Raw genomic sequence first — 18,796 nt, forward strand, 5'->3', positions numbered from 1 at the left:
TACTTCTGGTAATGGACAAATTCCTGTTTTAAGTTCCCTGTTCTCCTTAGCCATCATGTCAAGAAGAGAAAAGTGAAAGCCTTTAAGGCCTTTCAAAGTGTCTCCCTGATCTCAGTGTCAAGTGCAGGTTCTGCCACAGCAAGACGTGTTTGGCTTCCTGAGACAGAAATGGGGGAAAGAGTAAGCAAGCGCCTGCTCCTTTCTGACACACCCATCCCTCGCATCTGTGTGCTGACAGCAGGCTGTGTGGCCATCTCGTTTCACAGAAGGAAAGGAGCCTGCACAGAGAGAAGACTGGGGCACGGATATTACCTGGGATGGAATGTGTCTGATTGTCAGGGCAAAGGGAGATCGTGAGCAGCTATTTCCTCTCTGGAAAATCTGAGAGATTGGGAGCTGGCCATAGGAAATCGGCAGGTCGTAGGACTCTGTGATAGGTTAATAACTCAGAGAAGTGCTTAATTCTGGGGTTGCCTATAATCAAAACTGGCCAAAAGTGCATTTGTTCACCAAATCCTTGCTACCAGCAGTGTGGTCACTGAACCACAGAACCTGTCTCACCTGGGAGCTTGTTAGAAATGCAAAATCTCAGGGCCCGCGCCAGGCCCCTTGAATCAATATCTGTATTTTAACAAGATCCCAGGTGTTTAGCAGGGGAGCATAGAGCCCGCGCATGGGTGTGCACACGCACACCTGTCAGTTCAAACGTCTTGAGCTCAGGTTGTTAGGCAGGCAGCGCCTTTACTCACTGAGACATTTCTCCTGCCTGCTATGTGGATTAGAAAAACAGCATGCTGTCAATTGACACCCAACACTTAAAATACTATTATCTTCAAGTCTTAAGGCAGATTTTGCCTGCCTTTGGAGACTGGTTATATAAAAGTGACTTTTAAAAAAAAAGTGTAGGTGCTGGAGAGATTGCCTCAGTAGTTAAGAGCACTTACTGCTCTTGTAGAGGACCTGGGTTCAGTTCCTAGCACCTATCCGGTGGCCCACGACTTTCTATAGCACCTGTTCCAGGAGACCCGACACGTCTGACCTCCACAGGGTCCTGCATGCATGTGGTGCACAGACACGCACTCAGGGACGGAACATACATACACGTCAAATGAAATGTTTTTTCAAAAGAAAAAGTGTAAATCACATTAAGTTTCGAATCTGAAGCCTCAGATGAGGAAGAAGTGGGAGGAATTTGTGATGGGAGTGAGAGCACCCGGAGTCCGGGAATGCTGTACAGAGTAGGCAGACTCCGTGTAAAGCAAGGTTGAAGACCTCTAAAAAGTCTAAGAGCAGACGACTGGGGTTCAAACAAACTTCTAACTCGACATCAGCTACAAGAGTAGTCACCATACCAAAGCTGAGCCTGCTATCTTACAGCTAATAGAGAGTTCCTAGCAAAGCCGGGGCACCTTGCCTTACCTTGGATGTGCCTTTAGTAGAAAAATATAAACCAGATCTTCTGAGAAAAAAGTAAGCTTTCTTCCAAGACTTCTTTCCCTGCTCCTTCGCGTGTAAGAATCCGTGGATCTCGGGATATGTGCTTGAGCTTAAAAACATCTGGAAGACACATGAGATGCAATGCTAATATTACGGAAGCAATGATACCTGGTGTCTTTTACCCGTCAGACACAAACACAAATAGTATCAATGGCATTTGCACTGCACAGAGATTACAATGCGTGTTTGATATAACTGTATCAAAAACCTGGTACGAGTGCCAGATTAAAGTTGTTCAGAAAATACACACTCAGGGTAACCAATAAATGAGTGACAACCAAAAATCACACCTACTTGAATTTATACTTAAAAGTGGACATTATCTAGAGCATTAAGTCCTGATATGTTTCATCTTTTTCTATAGGGTCCCACACAAGTAGTTGGTCTGTAAGGGACATTATGTAATGCAGTATACTGTAGGACCACCATCCTGATTGCCACCACTAGACAGACAGTTGAGTCAAGTTTACCTTCCCAGTGAGAGCAATGCCTGCAATCTCCCCTTGTCTCCTATGACTTTAGTTTTAGGTGGGCAGAGGAGGCTGGTGTTTTAAGGAGAATTTTAACAGCATCTTCTATGCCCCATGCTCTTTGGCATTGGGATCATGTGATCTTGGCACTGAGCCATGAAGAGGTGGAGTCTTCACAAGTATCTCACCCTTAGAAATTTTTACCAGGAGTAGCACCACCAGTTCTAGATGGAGACCTGGCTTGATGGTTTCCAGGAACTGACTCATGGAAGCCAGATGTCAGATTTAAAAAACAAACAAACCAACAAAAACCCTGTGGTTACCCAAGACAACCAAGGGCCAGAAGCCTAATAAAAGTGGGGAAGGGCCTGGAGAGAGACCATATGGAAAGACAGGATGAAAAGCCAGCTTTGAAGGGGATTCTCAGCCCCCCAGCCACTGAGCCAAACGGCAAGAGAAATATAGCCCAGGTAGCAAACTCCTCCCCAACTTATGCTTCAGAAAAATCACTGGTAAAACGTGAAGGTACTTAAGCCATCAAGACTGGGAAGAGCTTGCTACAAAGCAGAGGTGATTAGCTGAGACCGTGGGCATGTGATGGTAGGGAAAGGAAAAGGAAAAAAACAGCCGTACATTAGTGGCCACGCTGGGTCCTTATTATTAAGACAGTGAAAATGCATTAGTGCCTCCTTCTAAAAGAAAACAGAAATCCTTATGAGTACACAAATGCAAAAATGGAAAAACTTAAAGTAGCAGAAATCATTAACTAAAATGGGGTAAAAATATCCTGAGGCCTGTAATACATCCAGGGAAATGCTGAGAGGAGATATTTACATTTTTAAGTAAATCACTAAAAAAAAAAAAATTTTGATGCAATGAGCCATTAATTAATTGATATGCAAAGCAGGCAAGTAGGGCTTTAGTTTGAGTGCTTTCCAAGTTATTAAACCAAACCAATTAAATTTTTAAAGAAGAGTCATAGGGGTCACGCTTAGAGAGAGAAGAAACCTTTTAAAAAGTAGAAACATTGCCTCAGTGGAGAGGAGAGGTCAGGGTGTGTGCTGGGCTATCTGAATCTAAAGCCTGTGATTTTCCTTTTTTATTATAATTTATTAAAGCAAGACAGTTTAGGAAACGAGGTGGAAGAAAAACTCCTTCTCACTACAAATCAGTAAAGCACCCACAGGCAAAGCTTTCGGGTTCTACCCCTCTTAAGGGTGCCTCTGTGAGATGCTGCAGCATTATAGTCATTAAAAAAAATAAGATGTACCCTATTTAAAAATCCACAGGAAACATATCTGTGACAAACAGCCTTGTCTATACTGGGCCAAGGACTATTACTATGATTTGATCTTGTGGACACCCAGGTTTAGCCTAAATGGCACCAACGAACCTGTGCAAAACAACTGAGGATGCCAGGTTTGTTAATCTATCGAAAAGAACATCACCCAAAGCAGTTCACTGACTGCAAGCCAAGACAATGCCTTGGGAAATGACCATCCCAAATAACAGCCAGGGTGACAGAAATGAGCCCAGTAGTCGTAAGGTTAACTTCACGGAGACGCTAAGACTCTTTTAGGATTTCCCCCACAGCCACTGGAAGTGTGGCTTTCGGAATGGATCTATCGCATACCCCTTCTCTTCCATTCATTTAACTGCTATGTGTTTTTTTCTAAATTATTTTAAAGCTATTTCTTACAAAAGCTATACTAAGTATCTGCCAGTAAAATACCTGCAGTACACTGGGAAGTTGGAATTTCCCAAAAGATGTACACTATTTTTTAAAAGATTTATTTATTTATTTATTTATTTACTTACTTATTATTTATACAGTATTGTGCCTGCATATAGGACAGCAGACCAAGGAGGGTACCAATACCTCACTATAGATGGTTACGAGCCACCATGTGGCTGCTAGGAACCGAACTCATGACCCTTGAAAGAACATCCTGTGCTCTCAACCTCTGAGCCATGTCTCCAGTCCAACACTGTTTTGTTTTGTTTTGTTTTTAACACAAATCACATGCACGTTTTTTTCCTTACATAAAACCCCTTTAAATGTTGAAATTTATTTACAATCAGGAGGAAAAATGTTATTAATTACTTTAATAAATTATTTATTTACCCAGTATTTTTTTTTTTTTATCTTCTGGAAAAATTAATCAGGCATTTAAACCTCTGACCAAAAAAAAAAATTTTTTTTAAACTTTTGAAGTGCACAAAAGTTTTCATTTTTGTGTCCTTGCATATTTTAATGAATATATCTTACCTGCAGGATTTGTGTAGGGGATCTGTCACCATTGGTTTCGGTTGCAAAAGACACCATGTGCTCTGGAAAGAAATACTGGCCAAAGATACAAGTTAAATTAATCTCAAACCAATGCCAGGAAAGGCTCCGCAATGACCAATACAGCACCCTAAAGTGAAATATCTTTAAACCATGTCCTAAACCCCTAAAAAATGATTTGGAAAATGCTATTCCTAAGCCTAAACTATGTGGCCTACAAGGAACCTAGGTGGCAGTGCGTCCTAAGAGAAGACGACATTCCAACAATCACACTCACAGAGAATCTCTAGCCCTGGAGTTTAGAGTTTGCTCTTAGCACTTCAGTCCTGCCTTCAACCACGTCAGCAGGTACTGCAAGAGTCCTGACCCACCTCAGCACATCAAGACTTGCAGGAGTAAGGGGCAAAGGCTGGCTCAAAAGCCAAAGCACAGCACCTGTAACAGCCGGGGCTCAGCTGGGAAGCCAAGAGGCAGCTCATTTCTACCTACTGTCTTTCCAAACATATTCAATCATAAAATTCACCCCCAGGAAGCTGTTTAAAATAGAAATCCCCAAGCTTCGTTCTTGACTTTTCTGATTCAGTAGGTTTGGACAGTAGGTTTGAAGTCTGTGTTTTTAATAAGTCCCGGGGTTCCCCAAGGTAAATTTCAAGATAAGAAAAGTTTGGAAGCATATAGTCTCCTCTATTTCCTTCAGGAGAGGGGATGAAACAGCCATCTACTGGCACCGCGGTGGGAAAATTCTGCATTGTTGGGCTGACCTGTGTGTTAGAGATGTTTAGCAGCTAGCTTCCCAGCCTCACCCCGCAGCTGCTCTCCCATTCATCCTGTGCTGTGATGATTTAAAAAAAAAAATGCCACAACATACCCAAGTCAAGACACACTACTCAGATCTACAGAAATGAATGTCAAACTTAGATAAAAATAGATTTAAAAAAATTAGATAAAAATAAATAAACTAAGGACTGTAAACTAAGCCATCTTTCCTTAAATATAACTTTTAAATGTATTCCTTGATAAAGACTCTCAACAAGAAAATGCTTTTCCTTCTAATCTAATTCTATTTCATTTTTATTAGAACTCTCATTTTCTTTGTCAAAGCTCAACCCATTATGTTTCCATTAATAAGTTACAATAAAAGAGAACCTAAGAGGTCTTCCAGGGTTTGAAAATATTCTATTATGGTGTGTATCATATATTTTTCATAACGGATTGTTTCAATCCAATTATCCAAAACTTAGTGTAAAAATACACCACAGCTGCAGAGACAAAAAACAATTTAAAATAATGAGCTCAGAGGCGATTCTGACTTCTCCAGATCCGCACACTTCATTAGGGTAATAGGCATTTACTTTCTTTTAAAGAGAGCTGTAATGAATGTAGTGTTTACCAGGTAGTGCGCTGTTCTTTACCTCGTTTCTACTTAGTTCAGAAGTTACTGCACTGAAAATAAAAGAACTTAAAGAAAGATAAATATCGCTCTTAAATGTCTGGCAAAGCTACAGCACTCGCAACAGTTACCAACTTACTTCAGAAAACGCCTTACCTTCCCTAATTCTATGAAGTGTATTAAACTGTAATGTTCTGGAAAACACTTAGGGACCTACAGCAATTCATTTTCTAAAGCAAATCCAGAATTTCTCTGGCTTTCTGTCTTAAAGAGCAGAGAAGAGAAGCAACAGTAAGCATCTCCAAACTGGTTTACCAAATGTTCTGAAATTAAATAACCAAGTTCATCTCCATTCATGTTTTGTCAACAATGTTGAAGCACTTTATCTTTGAATATGAACGACCATGCATCATGTTAGCTCATCATCGTTAGAATAAGAAATCAGAGCCTCTATTTTCACTTATTGTGATGCTTTTCGGCACAGCAAAGCTAAGTGACTCAGTCATTTCCATAACCGTTAGAGGAGCGTCCACTCACCATTGGGTTCTTAAAACATTCATATTTGGCATAGTTTTTTCTAAGATACAGCTTATTTTCTTCTTCCATGCCCCAATGAGAGAGCACTTCAATCACCAGCTCATGGTCTTCTATTGTTCTTTCTGTGAGAATGTTTCAGTGAATGTGTTGACAGACGCATAAATAGTTCAACAGACAAACGTAAAGATACTCACAAATAACATCGGCATACAAACATATAAAGTAAATTATGTATCATTCACAATGCATTATTAAACAGCAAGTTTCATCACAGTTCTTAAGTATCTACACTGGCAAGGTTTCTATTCAGTTCTGAATTATTACATCAACTTCTATACCAAAGCAGTCAACTAAAAAGAGAATTACCATAAAATATCACAAACGGCATTTTTGCTAATTCTCAGACTCCTTTTATTGCTATGCAAATTGCAGTATAAGTTTGATAACAAATCTGTGGTAAGACATGAGAGCTATTCTTCCTTTAACTCATCATGGTGCCAAAATTAAAATATTTGCTCCAGGTTTGAACAATTCACCTCATTAAGAGATGAAGAATTTTGACAGGTTCACTATGCATTTAAGACACATAATCTGGGTAGCTGAAAAACTTAAATAGATGCTTTAAAAAGGAAATTTCCACTCAAGCGGATACAGGTTTTTTTTTTTTATGAAGCTCAAGTCCTCGTGGCACTTTAGACTTTCATACCTAATTTAAGAAAAATAGATTCTGTATTAACAATGAAGATAATTAAGTAAGGTAGGAAGGTACTTAGTAGAAAAGATATTAAATGAAGCAAGCAATGGCAACATTAAAGAATTCAAACATAACTTGTAAAATGCCTATTGTAATGGAAACAGTGATAGTGTTTGTGACTGTATTATTCATAATAGCCCCAAACTAGAAAATACCCATATACTTCTTGACATGAGAATGATTTTTATAAGAGCAAACAACAAGTATATTCTACAATAATCTCAAACAGAAGTATCTTAAGTGAAAGAAGATGTATACTACAAGATTCCTCTCACATAGGTTCAAAGGGCAGAAACTTCATCTATGTGTCTAGGAATAATAAAAATACAAGACGAGTGGGCCAAGTGGAAAGCAACTGGGGGAGCTCACAATTCTGTTTATTCCTGTAGATGTTCATTAGTTACTCAGGAACAGGCAGTGTCTGAAAAGTCACCATGTGGCCACCATGGGATGTTCAGCTTTCTTCAATAAAGAGTCAGGAAATTTTAATTAGGAATCCATCAATGCAGAAGAGAAAGTGAAGACTAACTAAAAATATAAATATAAATAAATAAATAAAAAGGAATGTGAACTATTCTGTTCTTTACATGTTCCTGGGACCTTTTGACAAAAATTAACATCTCAGAAATTCAACCCACAGACGTAAATAATCACACTGACACAGAAGCCTATTCTTCTGAATAATTTCATCTCAACGGCTATGGATGAGGTACAGCAAGGGCTCATGGGTAAGCAGACGTCTGCTCTTAGCTGGGTCAGTCACCTTTGCTTCTGTCTCACTGACTCGTTCCTTTTACTTCTTCCCTTCCCTAAAACTCAGTGCCTGGATTTGCTCTTTCCTTTCACTCTTGTTGCCACATCTGTCAAGTTCCCTGAAGTGAAATCTCTGCCCAATATGGCTTTCCCTGATGCTAGTAGATTCTTTGCCTCCTTGAACACAATTTGTTGAAAGCCAAGCTTCACACCCTAAGTTTTCAAAGCAGTACCCATGAAATGATCATTCAATGCCACTCCATTTTCCATAACTGGCTTAAAGTCCTGCGGAAGAGAAAGTTGAGATTCCAGAAGATATTTGTACCTAAAGGCAAAAACAACACCATGTCCATGCAGTAGGAGGTGAATATATACACAATTTAGAAAATCAACCTTAAAAGAAGTGAAGGTTTGACTAACGATGAACCCTAAAGACTCAGTGCTAAGTGAAATCAGACAGACACAAAAAGACAAAGATGATGAGGCCCCCTAGAAGGTACCAAGAACATCCAATGCACAGCAACAGAGAGGAGAAGGGCAGTTTCCAGGCTGGATGCGAGGAGACATAAAGCATCAATGTTTAACTAGTAAAGAGTTTCATTGTGGAAGAGAGAGTGTTCTGCAGAAAAATGTTGGTTTGGCGGGGCTATGGTTCTACGGGTCATAGGCTGCACATAAGCCCACTTAACTGCATAGCTACATTGGTTAAGATGATCAATTTTATTTATGCTATTCCACCACTATTTTATGGTATGGCTCATTGTCCTTACCCTTCTCCTTCTTCCAATCCTAGAAGTACCTATCCTTAGAATCTTATTTTTCTGACTGTTAATATCATTTGGCCAGACTCTCTCAAATAAATATAAAATTCGAAGTCCCTTCTGCATCTCTTTCTACCTCCCACTCTGTATCCTTTACTCCCTATATTCCCACAATGAATAAGAAGCTTTAAAAAAATAACATGGTGTGTGTAGTCACCAAGTAGAATGTAGCATGGTACTTTGTGGCCATGGGAGAGAGAGAGAGAGAGATGGGGGGGAGGGAGGGGGGAGGGAGAGACACCACCTCCAGGATATAACTCTGTAAAGAAAAGATAAGTAAGAAAGAAATACTTCAGGAAATTTCACAGATCTATAGTATTGAATGTTTGAATAATGCAAACAATGAAGTTGGAAAAATATCCTACAATATTAGGAAGAAAAATATTATTAAAGAGCTATCAAAATCTAGACTGTATTTAAAAAAGCAAAATACATTTGCTTTATTCATTTAAAAACAAAGATCTGGCTCCAGCCTACGGATAATTCAGATAATATAGACAAAACCAGTAAGACTTCATGGGGCTGAATGGGGCTGTGTTTTTTGTTAGTTTCTTTGTTTGTTTGTTTGTTTTTGTTTTGTTTTGTTTTTACTTCATATGTAAGTTTGACAATAAAGATGAAGTTTTATTAGCATGGGAATTGACTTTTAATAATAATATCACACTAGATATTCTTTATACATTTATAAATCATCACCTCAATTTAGATGCACCATTTCGCATACCATCCCCCCCCAAGTCAATTTCATCCCATTCAGGACTACAGTTACAGAGAGCAAAATAATCCCGGTGGAGACCACTGATGATCAGCTAATCACAGCTTCCAGTATTTGTTTTCTTTTTGGTAAAGATAGCTCACTAAATACAGACATGAATCGACATAACATTCAACAGAAAGATATAAGATGCTAAGGCAGATTCTTCTGAGAGGAAGACAGGTAATGAATGTGTAAAGGGAATGAAAAGTTGCAGAACACCAATATGGAAGCCTAGGCATTGCCAAGACCCATGTTAGCAAGACCTAAAATACAAAGAGAAAACCAGCAGCTTTTTTTTTTTGTCACCTAATGAATTCTTCCCATGACTGTCCTCCTTTAACTGAGCCCTAAAATCAAGCACATTTTAGTCAACTAAGTAATCTACGAACTCTATATTTTTCAAGTTAAAAAACACAACAACATTAATTCTCCAAAACATAGTTCTTTGATATTGTGTTCAAAACCCACAATGAACTCCAACCTTTGAGTAGCCATTCAAGGAACAGCCATAGGTGCTGTTCATATGAATCCATCTCGGGTATTTTAAAGACTTTGGTTTTGTTCCTTAACTTCATAAAATCAACCTCAATACTCTGTTAAAATGTTACTGAAAATGTACAGTTACAGCCATGCTTTGAATTATGAAAGGATCGCCACCGGTTCTGTTAGGATCTAGGTGATCTGCTGAAGAAAGACCGCAAGGCAGTATGCAAAAACAGTGTTTTTATTCTAGCATGCTAGGATCGCCTCTCTCCTCTAGAGGGGGATCCTGAAATGAGCACTCAGGCTCAATTTGTACACAGTTGGAGAGATTTGGGACAAGCTTTAATTGGTTGGGCCAGAATTGAGTCAGAGTGTACGAAGGGGATTCAGGATTGGCTGTTTGGTTACAGGGGACTTTTTGAGTCACTGAGGTTTTGGCTCTTACTCAGGAGTTGACCTTAAATTTGATTGGATGGGGCCAGCTGTGCTCTTCATCAAGGCCATGAAGTATAAAAACATAGTATCTAGTCATTTTGTTCTATAAGCTGATTAGCTGCCCATGAGCTGCCCATAACTTGTGGTTTTTCCAGGAATTGTTAGAAACTTGGCCTAGTTAGGCAGAGTGAAAACCTGAAGCCTGTCATGGAGTCGGTCTAGTCGAGCAAACTGGCGTCTTTGGGGGTCTGGGGTCCCTGAGTGACGTTCCCCTCAGTTTACAAGTTGAACACTTGATCGTCCAGGTGGTGGTGCTATTCTGGGAGACTTTGTAAGTATGTGTTAGAAAGTGGGACACAGTGGGAAGAAACAGGTCACTGGAAACAAGTGGACTCATCTTGTCTCTAGTTGCTTTCTGCCTCCCTTCCTTCTCAACATGCTCGTGTAACCATGAAGGTCCCCTCACTACAGCACAGAAACCTGGGAGAAAAGGATCATCAATGAAACCCTCCAAAGCTGTGAGCCAAAATAAAGGCCTCCTGCTTGAACTGGTTCTGTTGGGCATTTGGTCAGAGTCACACAAAAGCAATCAACGTGAACACATTTTTAAAAATCATTTCACTCCCAAAGGCCATATTGCCAACCTTATATGCCTAATCAACAATTGGTTAAGCCTATTTCAAAAACACAAAACAATAACAACAAAAAGCAAGACAAAACAAAAAAAACTTTCTAAAGTTAATTGTTAGACATTGGAAAGTGAATTGTATACATAAGTAAAAAAATAGCAGGTATGCCTCCTTAAATTATTTCAAAACAGCCACTAAGAAGGTGAAAAGGGATAGGAAGCTTTGAAGAGTTTTAAATGTTTACAACAAAAATGAGAACTTCATACTACTTTATTTTATTTTTGTTTGTTTCTAATATATCTTCAGGGTCTTGGAGATAGATGAAAAGCGTTACCAAATAATTCTGTTTTCTGTCTAATTTTCAAGAACTCTTTTCTTTAAGAGAAAAAGAAGAAAAGAAAAGTTTCTTCTGAAACTGTTGATTTAAGTTCAAAGTCTTTTAAGAAACTTCAATCCGCCAAGAATGGAAGTGCTCACCTGTGACCTTCTGCCTGGATTTGTTCCCTGAATCCACTAAAAGCTCCACATTGGGCTCAAATAGAAGCCAAGCCCCTGCTCTTCTCATCACTTGATAAGAGAAGAAACAAAGTGGCTTTTACCTCTAATGCACCCAGGAAACAGTCCTTCCTACACCATTGTTACAGGAAACTCCAGGCAACAAATGCCCCTTGTATTTCCCAGAGCTGGGTTGAAACCACCTGTATTTTGTCAATCTTATTTTCTAGATCAAAATGAACAGCTTCTGACCAAGCAAAACAAAACCTGAATCTGAGAAGCAAAGAATAAACCAGGGCTCAATTTCTAAAGGAGTCCTTAAACTGAGAACGCTACTTAAAACCACCAAGAACCCCCGGAAACCACCCCCCCAGGCAGAAGAACTCCCCGAGGAAAATCAGAGGAAGATTACGGCACTTTGCCTTGAAGGCTTACAGGGCCTTTAAACTCATGTGTTAGCAAACCACAATATTCTATGCATTAACTCAGATCCATAATGGCAACTTACACTCACAGAAAGACTCGTTTTTCTATAAAGGCTTGCAGCTATGCTATCTCCAGCAAACTGGGAAAGCATGCAAAGTGCTTACAAACAGCCTCCATAAACTGCAAGGCACCAGGTGCATCTTCAGAGACAGAGTGCCCTTCCCAAGCCTCTCTCTTTACCGGACTTTGTAAGGCACACTTTAAATTACTGGATATAAACACCTCACAATTCAATGCTACTGAATTCAAAACACATTTGCTTGACTTTGACCCTGGGTTACGAAGACATAGGCAGGAGGCAGCGCTATCTAATTTTAACAAGATTATTACTAAGATGGTTGCTTTTTTTTTTTTTAAATTGTTACAACAGCTAAGAAAGTGGTTATTCCCCACTGCTCGAGACTCCAGGAAGATGCTATAGGATATTGGTTACCATAATCAGTTTCTAAATATGCCAACTAAGGATAAGCAAAAACCATTCCTTCCTTGCTTTTTCCCAGGTCTATATGAGAGTGCATATACATTATATATATGTATATGTGTATGTATATATGTATATAAACATTTCTCATAAAATTTAGGGAATATTGCATTTGTACACGTTTTCTTCAAGCATCACTTAATCCTGTATTTGTTGAAATCAGTCAGTTTTAAGATTTATTTTTTAATTGTGTCAGAGAGAGAAAGACAGACAGACAGACAGACAGACAGACAGACCCTGAAGTCTAAAAGACAGGCAGGCTGGGCATGTGGAAAAAGCTGTTGTGACAACCTGCTCCTTCTCAGACACAAAGGATGTCTCATACCACACAGGACTGGGTGTATGGTGGCAGCTGCCTTCCTTAATCAGCTCTCCATCCTGGAGTGCGGTACTGGATTAGCTGCCCGCGTGCCCCCCCCCTCCCCCACCCCCCACCCCCCCCTTGCCCCCCCCTCCCCCACCCCCCACCCCCCTCCCCCCCCTCCCACCCCACCCTCCCCCACCCCCCCACCCCCCCACCCCCCCCATCCACCCACCCCCCCCACCCCCCCACCCCCCCCACCCCCCCACCCCCCCCACCCCATGGGCACAGAAGGTGAAGTCCCATGGTGCTGTGGAGAGGACACTTCTTGTGGGCTTCACTGAGGTTCTGGAGGGTAACCATGGTAGTTATAACTCTGAAACCTGCTCAATTATAAGCAGCGCAAAAAGTGCGACAGCATATCTGCTCCAGACGAGAGGAGAAATGCAGAGGCTCTTTTGTTTGAAACAAAAGGGGAAGAAAACGTGTGCAGTTGCAGCTTCAGAGCAGGTAGCCGGAAGCTGCCCTCTCTGCACAACTCCTCCTGGCTTTGAGAGATGGTATGGACACGGCTGCACGTGTTAAAAAAAACAAACAAACCAGTTTCATTAAAAGCCTCTGGTCATTCATTCTGCTTATTAAAGCCACTACACAGTAATATTGACAATGAGAATCTCAGCCACTGTAGCAATAATACTAAAACACAATTAATCCTTTTTCCTGAAGAGTGTGTAAGTAGGAATGCGCTCGAGGTATCATGTTAATTGCCACTGCCTTGTACCAGGGCTTCAATTAGGAATCCAAATGGGAGCAAGACAAACATGGCTCCCATTAAGTTCCTGAGGAGTTGAAACTGAAGCCACACCCAACACACACACACACACACACACACACACACACACACACACACACACACACACACCAGCTCCACTGAATTGTGACAACAGAGGGCTCCATCTGGGGAACTATAGTGACACCCAGTGGCTGTCAAGGAAACTACAGAGCTGGGACCACTATTACAGTGTGTTGATACCCTGACCATTTTAAACTTAATGACTGTAAAACTGCACTATCACAATCATGCCATACTATATTCCACCACTGGACAAATCAAAGACTTAAAAGCTAATGAGAGCGTGTGCTTTCTATCAATGATTTAGCCAATTAAAATTCTCAGGAGTATATATTTTGGGCACAGGATATTGAGGCCATGGTCCCTAGGGTGGAAGAACCTGACGCAGCAACAAACACAGCATCCCTTTCTTTGTGGCATGGCTCTTTTGTCCCCAAAATGAATTTCTATTCCTCCTGCATGTGGCAGGTCTCTCTGTAGCTGTGACCTGCCGAGAATCCTGAGAGCACCCAGTCTCAACCGAGCCAATCAGCAGCTGCCTAGAGAGAGTCACTCCCTGCCCCCCAAACAATGTTAAATGCTAGAGAAAGGGGTAGGAAATCAAGTGATGGGCCACTCTGAGTCCATAAGTCCAGATAAAATCCCAAGCCCCTTTAGACTCGGTAGTCCTCAGCTCTGTCTTTCAATTCTTTAACTGACAGAAAACGAGCCCACCTGTGACCCAGCACCAGCATGAGGCACGGATGCTGGGTTCAAAGTTGCAAGGCACAAACCACCCATGAATAGCTAGCTGGAGAGTGGTCAGGAGAAGAAATCAGGGGCAGGGTGAGAGTTCCTGACTGACAAGTGAAGGGAAGGCCTAAAAACTCCACAAAGCGCATTTCAGTGGACTAAAAGTAGTTTATGCAACTGAATACCAATAACAACTGTGCTAAATAACACAAATGTGGAGGAAGACCCTAACCCTAACCCTAACCTTAACCCCTAACCCCTAACCCCTAACCCCTAACCCTAACCCTAACCCCTAACCCCTAACCCCTAACCCTAACCTGGGTTAAGTAGTGAAAATGAGGGGATGCAGAGAAAAAATACCTACAGTCTTAAAATGTTAGTAGAAGCCCTCTTGATGCTGTGACAGTCTTTATATTTAATTCAGAATCTCTTTCTTTGTCGATTATGTACAGGGAAGCTGATTACTCATGTGTTTAATAATATTTTTCAGGATTGGGGTGACTTCTCTGGGTACAGGATTTGCCTAGTGAGTATCAGGTCCTGGTTTCCTCAAGAGAAGCACAGATTTGTTTGTTTGGTTGATTGGTTTGGTTTGTTTAATGACAGATACCTACCTCCTTCCTTTTACGGCCTTTTCAGGGAACAAACATAAACATCTTTCACCAACCACTATTCGATGCATGGAATACATCTCAAACATGACCAAGAAATATCCGCCTGCCTTGTATGCTGAGGAAGACCACAGTGCTGCCCCGCCTCATCAACAGCTAAGTCATGTGGTGCTCAGGTAAAAATCAGTGTTTACAACTGCTTCATTTGGATATATAACCTGAGCACAAAGCCAAAGGAAAATCAACACAGGGAAGGACCAAAAGGGAATGTCTTTTTCATGGTCTTTGGCCTGACATGTGGCTGATGCCATGTGGAGATGAAATTCATGTGTTCTGACTTTACTTCAGATATATCTAGAAAATGCATGAAGTCATGAAGAAATACATTCATAACAATATGCAAAAGTTTGAATTTAGTGAGGTGTTCACAATTATTTCAAAGGTTCTATCTTAAGTTTTTGCATTTAAAATGTGTTTTATTTCTCAGCATAAATACTGAATAAGTTTTCTCTGAGTATGGCCCCCTTTGTTTACAGAATAGATTTTATTTCTGAATTTTGAAGTTGTTTGTCAGGTATAAATTGTTTTGACTGTAATACAAAATGTTTCCAAAGTTCCCTAAGACGAAAGACAAAGACGATAAGAATATAAAACACAAAATTTATATGTTATGTTAATTAAGAGCTAAATAAGTAATGAAATTGTCTGAAATATGGCAAGTATCTACTGAGACTTAACATTGGGCTTCTTGGGGATTAATTATCAGGAGCCGAAGCCAAGCTCTTCATAAGTGGTAATGGACAAAGGCAATGTTCAGGGGAGGAAGGAGATGCCGCTGGCCAGCCTAGCCCACTTCGCAATCCAGGCCTCCTCAGGAGGTGTTTCATGTTCCACACTCGGTTGTTACAAAGTGAAAATGAAGCAACAATGCAGGTGTCTGTCCTCAGAGAGGCCTCAGGGACACTGTCGTGCATTCTTTGAAGTTTGGGCACATGCCACAACTGTCTTCACCTCCAGAAAGTCTACCAACACTTTCTAAGCAGGTGAACTGAAGCAAACCAACTTTTTCAGAAGTGGTGAGGAAGCACCTGTTGTCTGTCTGTTTGCCTGCCTGTCTGGGCCAGTGTGTTGTTGCACAGCAATTTCTTCCAGATCGAAAGCTCCCCTCCTGGAGAGAGGCGCTGGAGACTTAGGAAGTAAACAACTGACAAGTAAACGTCTGGGGAAGTTCCTAAAGTGTCCAAGATGCACACCCTGCCCCACCTCTTGCCCTGCCCCAAGGTCTGAGAAGCAGTAAACAACTGAAGAGAGCCAGAGCAGCTAGGATGACAGGAAGAGACTGACCAGCTTAGCTGCCTAGACCGTACTCTCTGATCTGTCAAGTTCCTTGCAAGTCACAGAGAGAACGTCATGGCTGGAGGCTTTTTTGGTTATGCATCTGCCCATGATTTACTCACATTTCTGCCCCTGTAAGTAACCCCTGACCCATAGTGCTGTAAGCAATCACAACTCTTTGGACCTCCCAGTGCAACTTTGGTGGAACTGTTACTTTGTGCCTGTCTCCCCAGAAAAGACACACAACAGAGGATGTGTATAACCACACTGCACACATGTGGAGGCAAGAGGTCAGGATCTGTTCCTTTTTTTTTTTTTTTTTTTTTTAATGATCTCTTCTTGGTACCTAAAGCTGACAAAATAAACTAGGCCTGTAGGCCATCAAGCTTCGGGGATTTGCTGTCTTCACAAAGTCAGGAATGGGGGTTACAAATGCAAGCGACCACATCTGGATTTCTAAGTGGGTGCTTGGATCACACTCAGATCCTCATATTTATACCCCAAGCACTTTAGAAACTTAGCCATCTCCCTAACCCCAGAATCTTTTATTTTATTTTATTTTATTAATTTATTCATATTACATCTCAATGGTTATCCTATCCCTTGTATCCTCCCATTCCTCCCTCACTCCCATTTTCTTTTACAAGCAAGCCTAACAAGGAATTCTGTTGTCATCATCATTAATTTTTTCCTCCAATTCCATCTCATGAAGGAAAGGCGAAGCTCACTTCAGAACTGGACCTGACTCTGGAATGCTGCTTTGGTATATAAACCCCAGAACAAATGAAACAAGGGTAAAATTTTATACTTTGGCAGCTATGCCGGAAAGCACAAACTGTCCTGATTGATATACAATTCCTCTACTGTTCTCTAAATCATTGGAAGCAATTTGGCTGTTCATAGTAAGCTATGAGAAATCATTTTGATGATTGCTTAGTAACAGTTATATGATAAAAAGAAAAGCAATTTGTGGCACACTGAACACCTGCCCTCAAAAGACAGCCGTGAGACTTTGCAGGTGCGATTAAGTAAGGAATCTGCAATGATCTCACTGCTGCAGATGATGTAGGAGGTCCTAAACATTGCTAGGACAAAAAAAAAAAAGGGATGCGACACACACAGAAGAGAGCTAGGGCATCTGACCAAGGATGTTGAGCAGAATGATGTACCTTCAAGCCAAGGAATGCTAGGAGCCCGTGAGGAGCTAGAAAGAAGAAAACAGAGAATATTCTATCCTAGAGCCTTCTGAGGAAGCACCCAAACCTCAATTTCAACCAAAGGTATTGAAGTGTGAAACAGTAAACTGCATTGTTTAAGCATCTTACTTCATGATAGCTTATTATGGGAACCACATGAAACTAATGCAAAGTTGGATGAATGAAATAGCTTGTCATAACTCCCTCCTTTCTTTCTCATCTACTTAAAGACAAAAGCATATTTTTCCCACCTTAGTACCTACAAGAAGAAAGTAGGGAATAAAATTGTTGTCAAAGTCAATTCCCACTCTAAGGTCTAATAAATTAGTTATATTTAATTAAAAGAAGGCTTTAAAACTCGCTCCACAACTCACGACCCAGAGATGCATCCCATTAAATATTTTGAAAAAGATTACTATTTTTTAAGTCTTGAAAATGTGAAGGAGCCACTTTATTTCTTCAGCCACAGTTTAGACCAACCAAGTCACAAGCAAACCCAACAAAACCTACTTCTACTAACTTCTCAAAAGGTTTTCCTGCTATTATGAAATTTGTCTATGAAATTTAGCTCCATGTTTTGGTTTCAAAACGGATGCATCTCCACCATTATTTAAATAATGGTGACAAATTTATAGCATTTTTTGTTTCAATCTCGTGCTTTCTTTGTCTGCAACCAATGGCCCTCAAATAAAAATAATTTGTCTGGTTTTGTGCACGAGAAGAATGGCTTCGCCATCTGGTAGGTGTGTAGCCTGGAAACTACTAGACAGTGATCCTGTGTCCTTACCTACACCTGTGTGAGACAGGTACTCAAAGAGGGTCCAGCTGTTGTCGTCCACATAGTGGTTCTTCAGGATCAACAGCTGGCAGACATCTCGGGCCGTTATGTCACTGGGCACTTCTAGCGCCCTGCTGGTCTCATCCTCGCTGTAGACTTTAATCACCTGCGTTTGTGAGAAACAAGAGAAGGTGCTCAGATCTTCATGCTTACATACCTTGGTTACTTTTGTGTGTGTGTGTGTGTGTGTGTGACTAAGCCCCTCGCAAAAGCAACTTAAAGAATGAGGGGTTTAGTTTTGGTTCATCGTTTGAAGCGATTTGCACCATCGTGCTGGGATGTCATGGCAACAAGAGCTTGAAGCAGCTGGTCACACTGCATCCACATTCAGGAAGCAGAGAGAGAGGGATGCTCATGACCGGTTCACATCTTATATACTGAATCCAGGGCCCAGCCCAGGTAATGTTGCCGCTCACATTTGCATAACTCTAACCATGCCAGTTATCACATTAATAATTCCTCAGACATACCAAAACTTTTTTTAAAAATTATATTTTTATTAATTTATTCAGATTACATCTAAATTATTATCCCTTTATTTGTATCCTCTCGTTCCTCCCTCCCTCCTTCCCTCTTTCACCCTATTTCCTCCCCTAGGTCTGTGACAGAAGGGGACATCCTCCTCCACCATATGGTCACAGCCTATCAGGTCTCA

General features: G+C 40.8%; 1 protein-coding gene across 4 annotated transcripts in view; it reads right to left on the bottom strand.

The window, feature by feature from the left end:
- The window catches only part of GRB14 (growth factor receptor bound protein 14), a 103,991-nt gene that overhangs the window by 17,876 nt on the left and 67,319 nt on the right, over positions 1-18,796 (bottom strand). For all 4 annotated transcript variants that reach the window (XM_084800059.1, XM_084800061.1, XM_084800062.1 and 1 more), the window contains 4 exons: positions 18,091-18,247; positions 6,182-6,303; positions 4,237-4,311; positions 1,420-1,557 (listed from right to left, as the gene is read on the bottom strand). In XM_084800059.1, coding sequence (XP_084656185.1) covers positions 1,420-1,557; positions 4,237-4,311; positions 6,182-6,303; positions 18,091-18,247 — 492 coding nt within the window. The remainder of the gene's footprint in view (positions 1-1,419; positions 1,558-4,236; positions 4,312-6,181; positions 6,304-18,090; positions 18,248-18,796) is intronic.

The sequence above is a fragment of the Acomys minous genome, assembly GCF_964271855.1.
Source record: "Acomys minous genome assembly, chromosome: 10".
NCBI classification, from domain to species: domain Eukaryota; kingdom Metazoa; phylum Chordata; class Mammalia; order Rodentia; family Muridae; genus Acomys; species Acomys minous.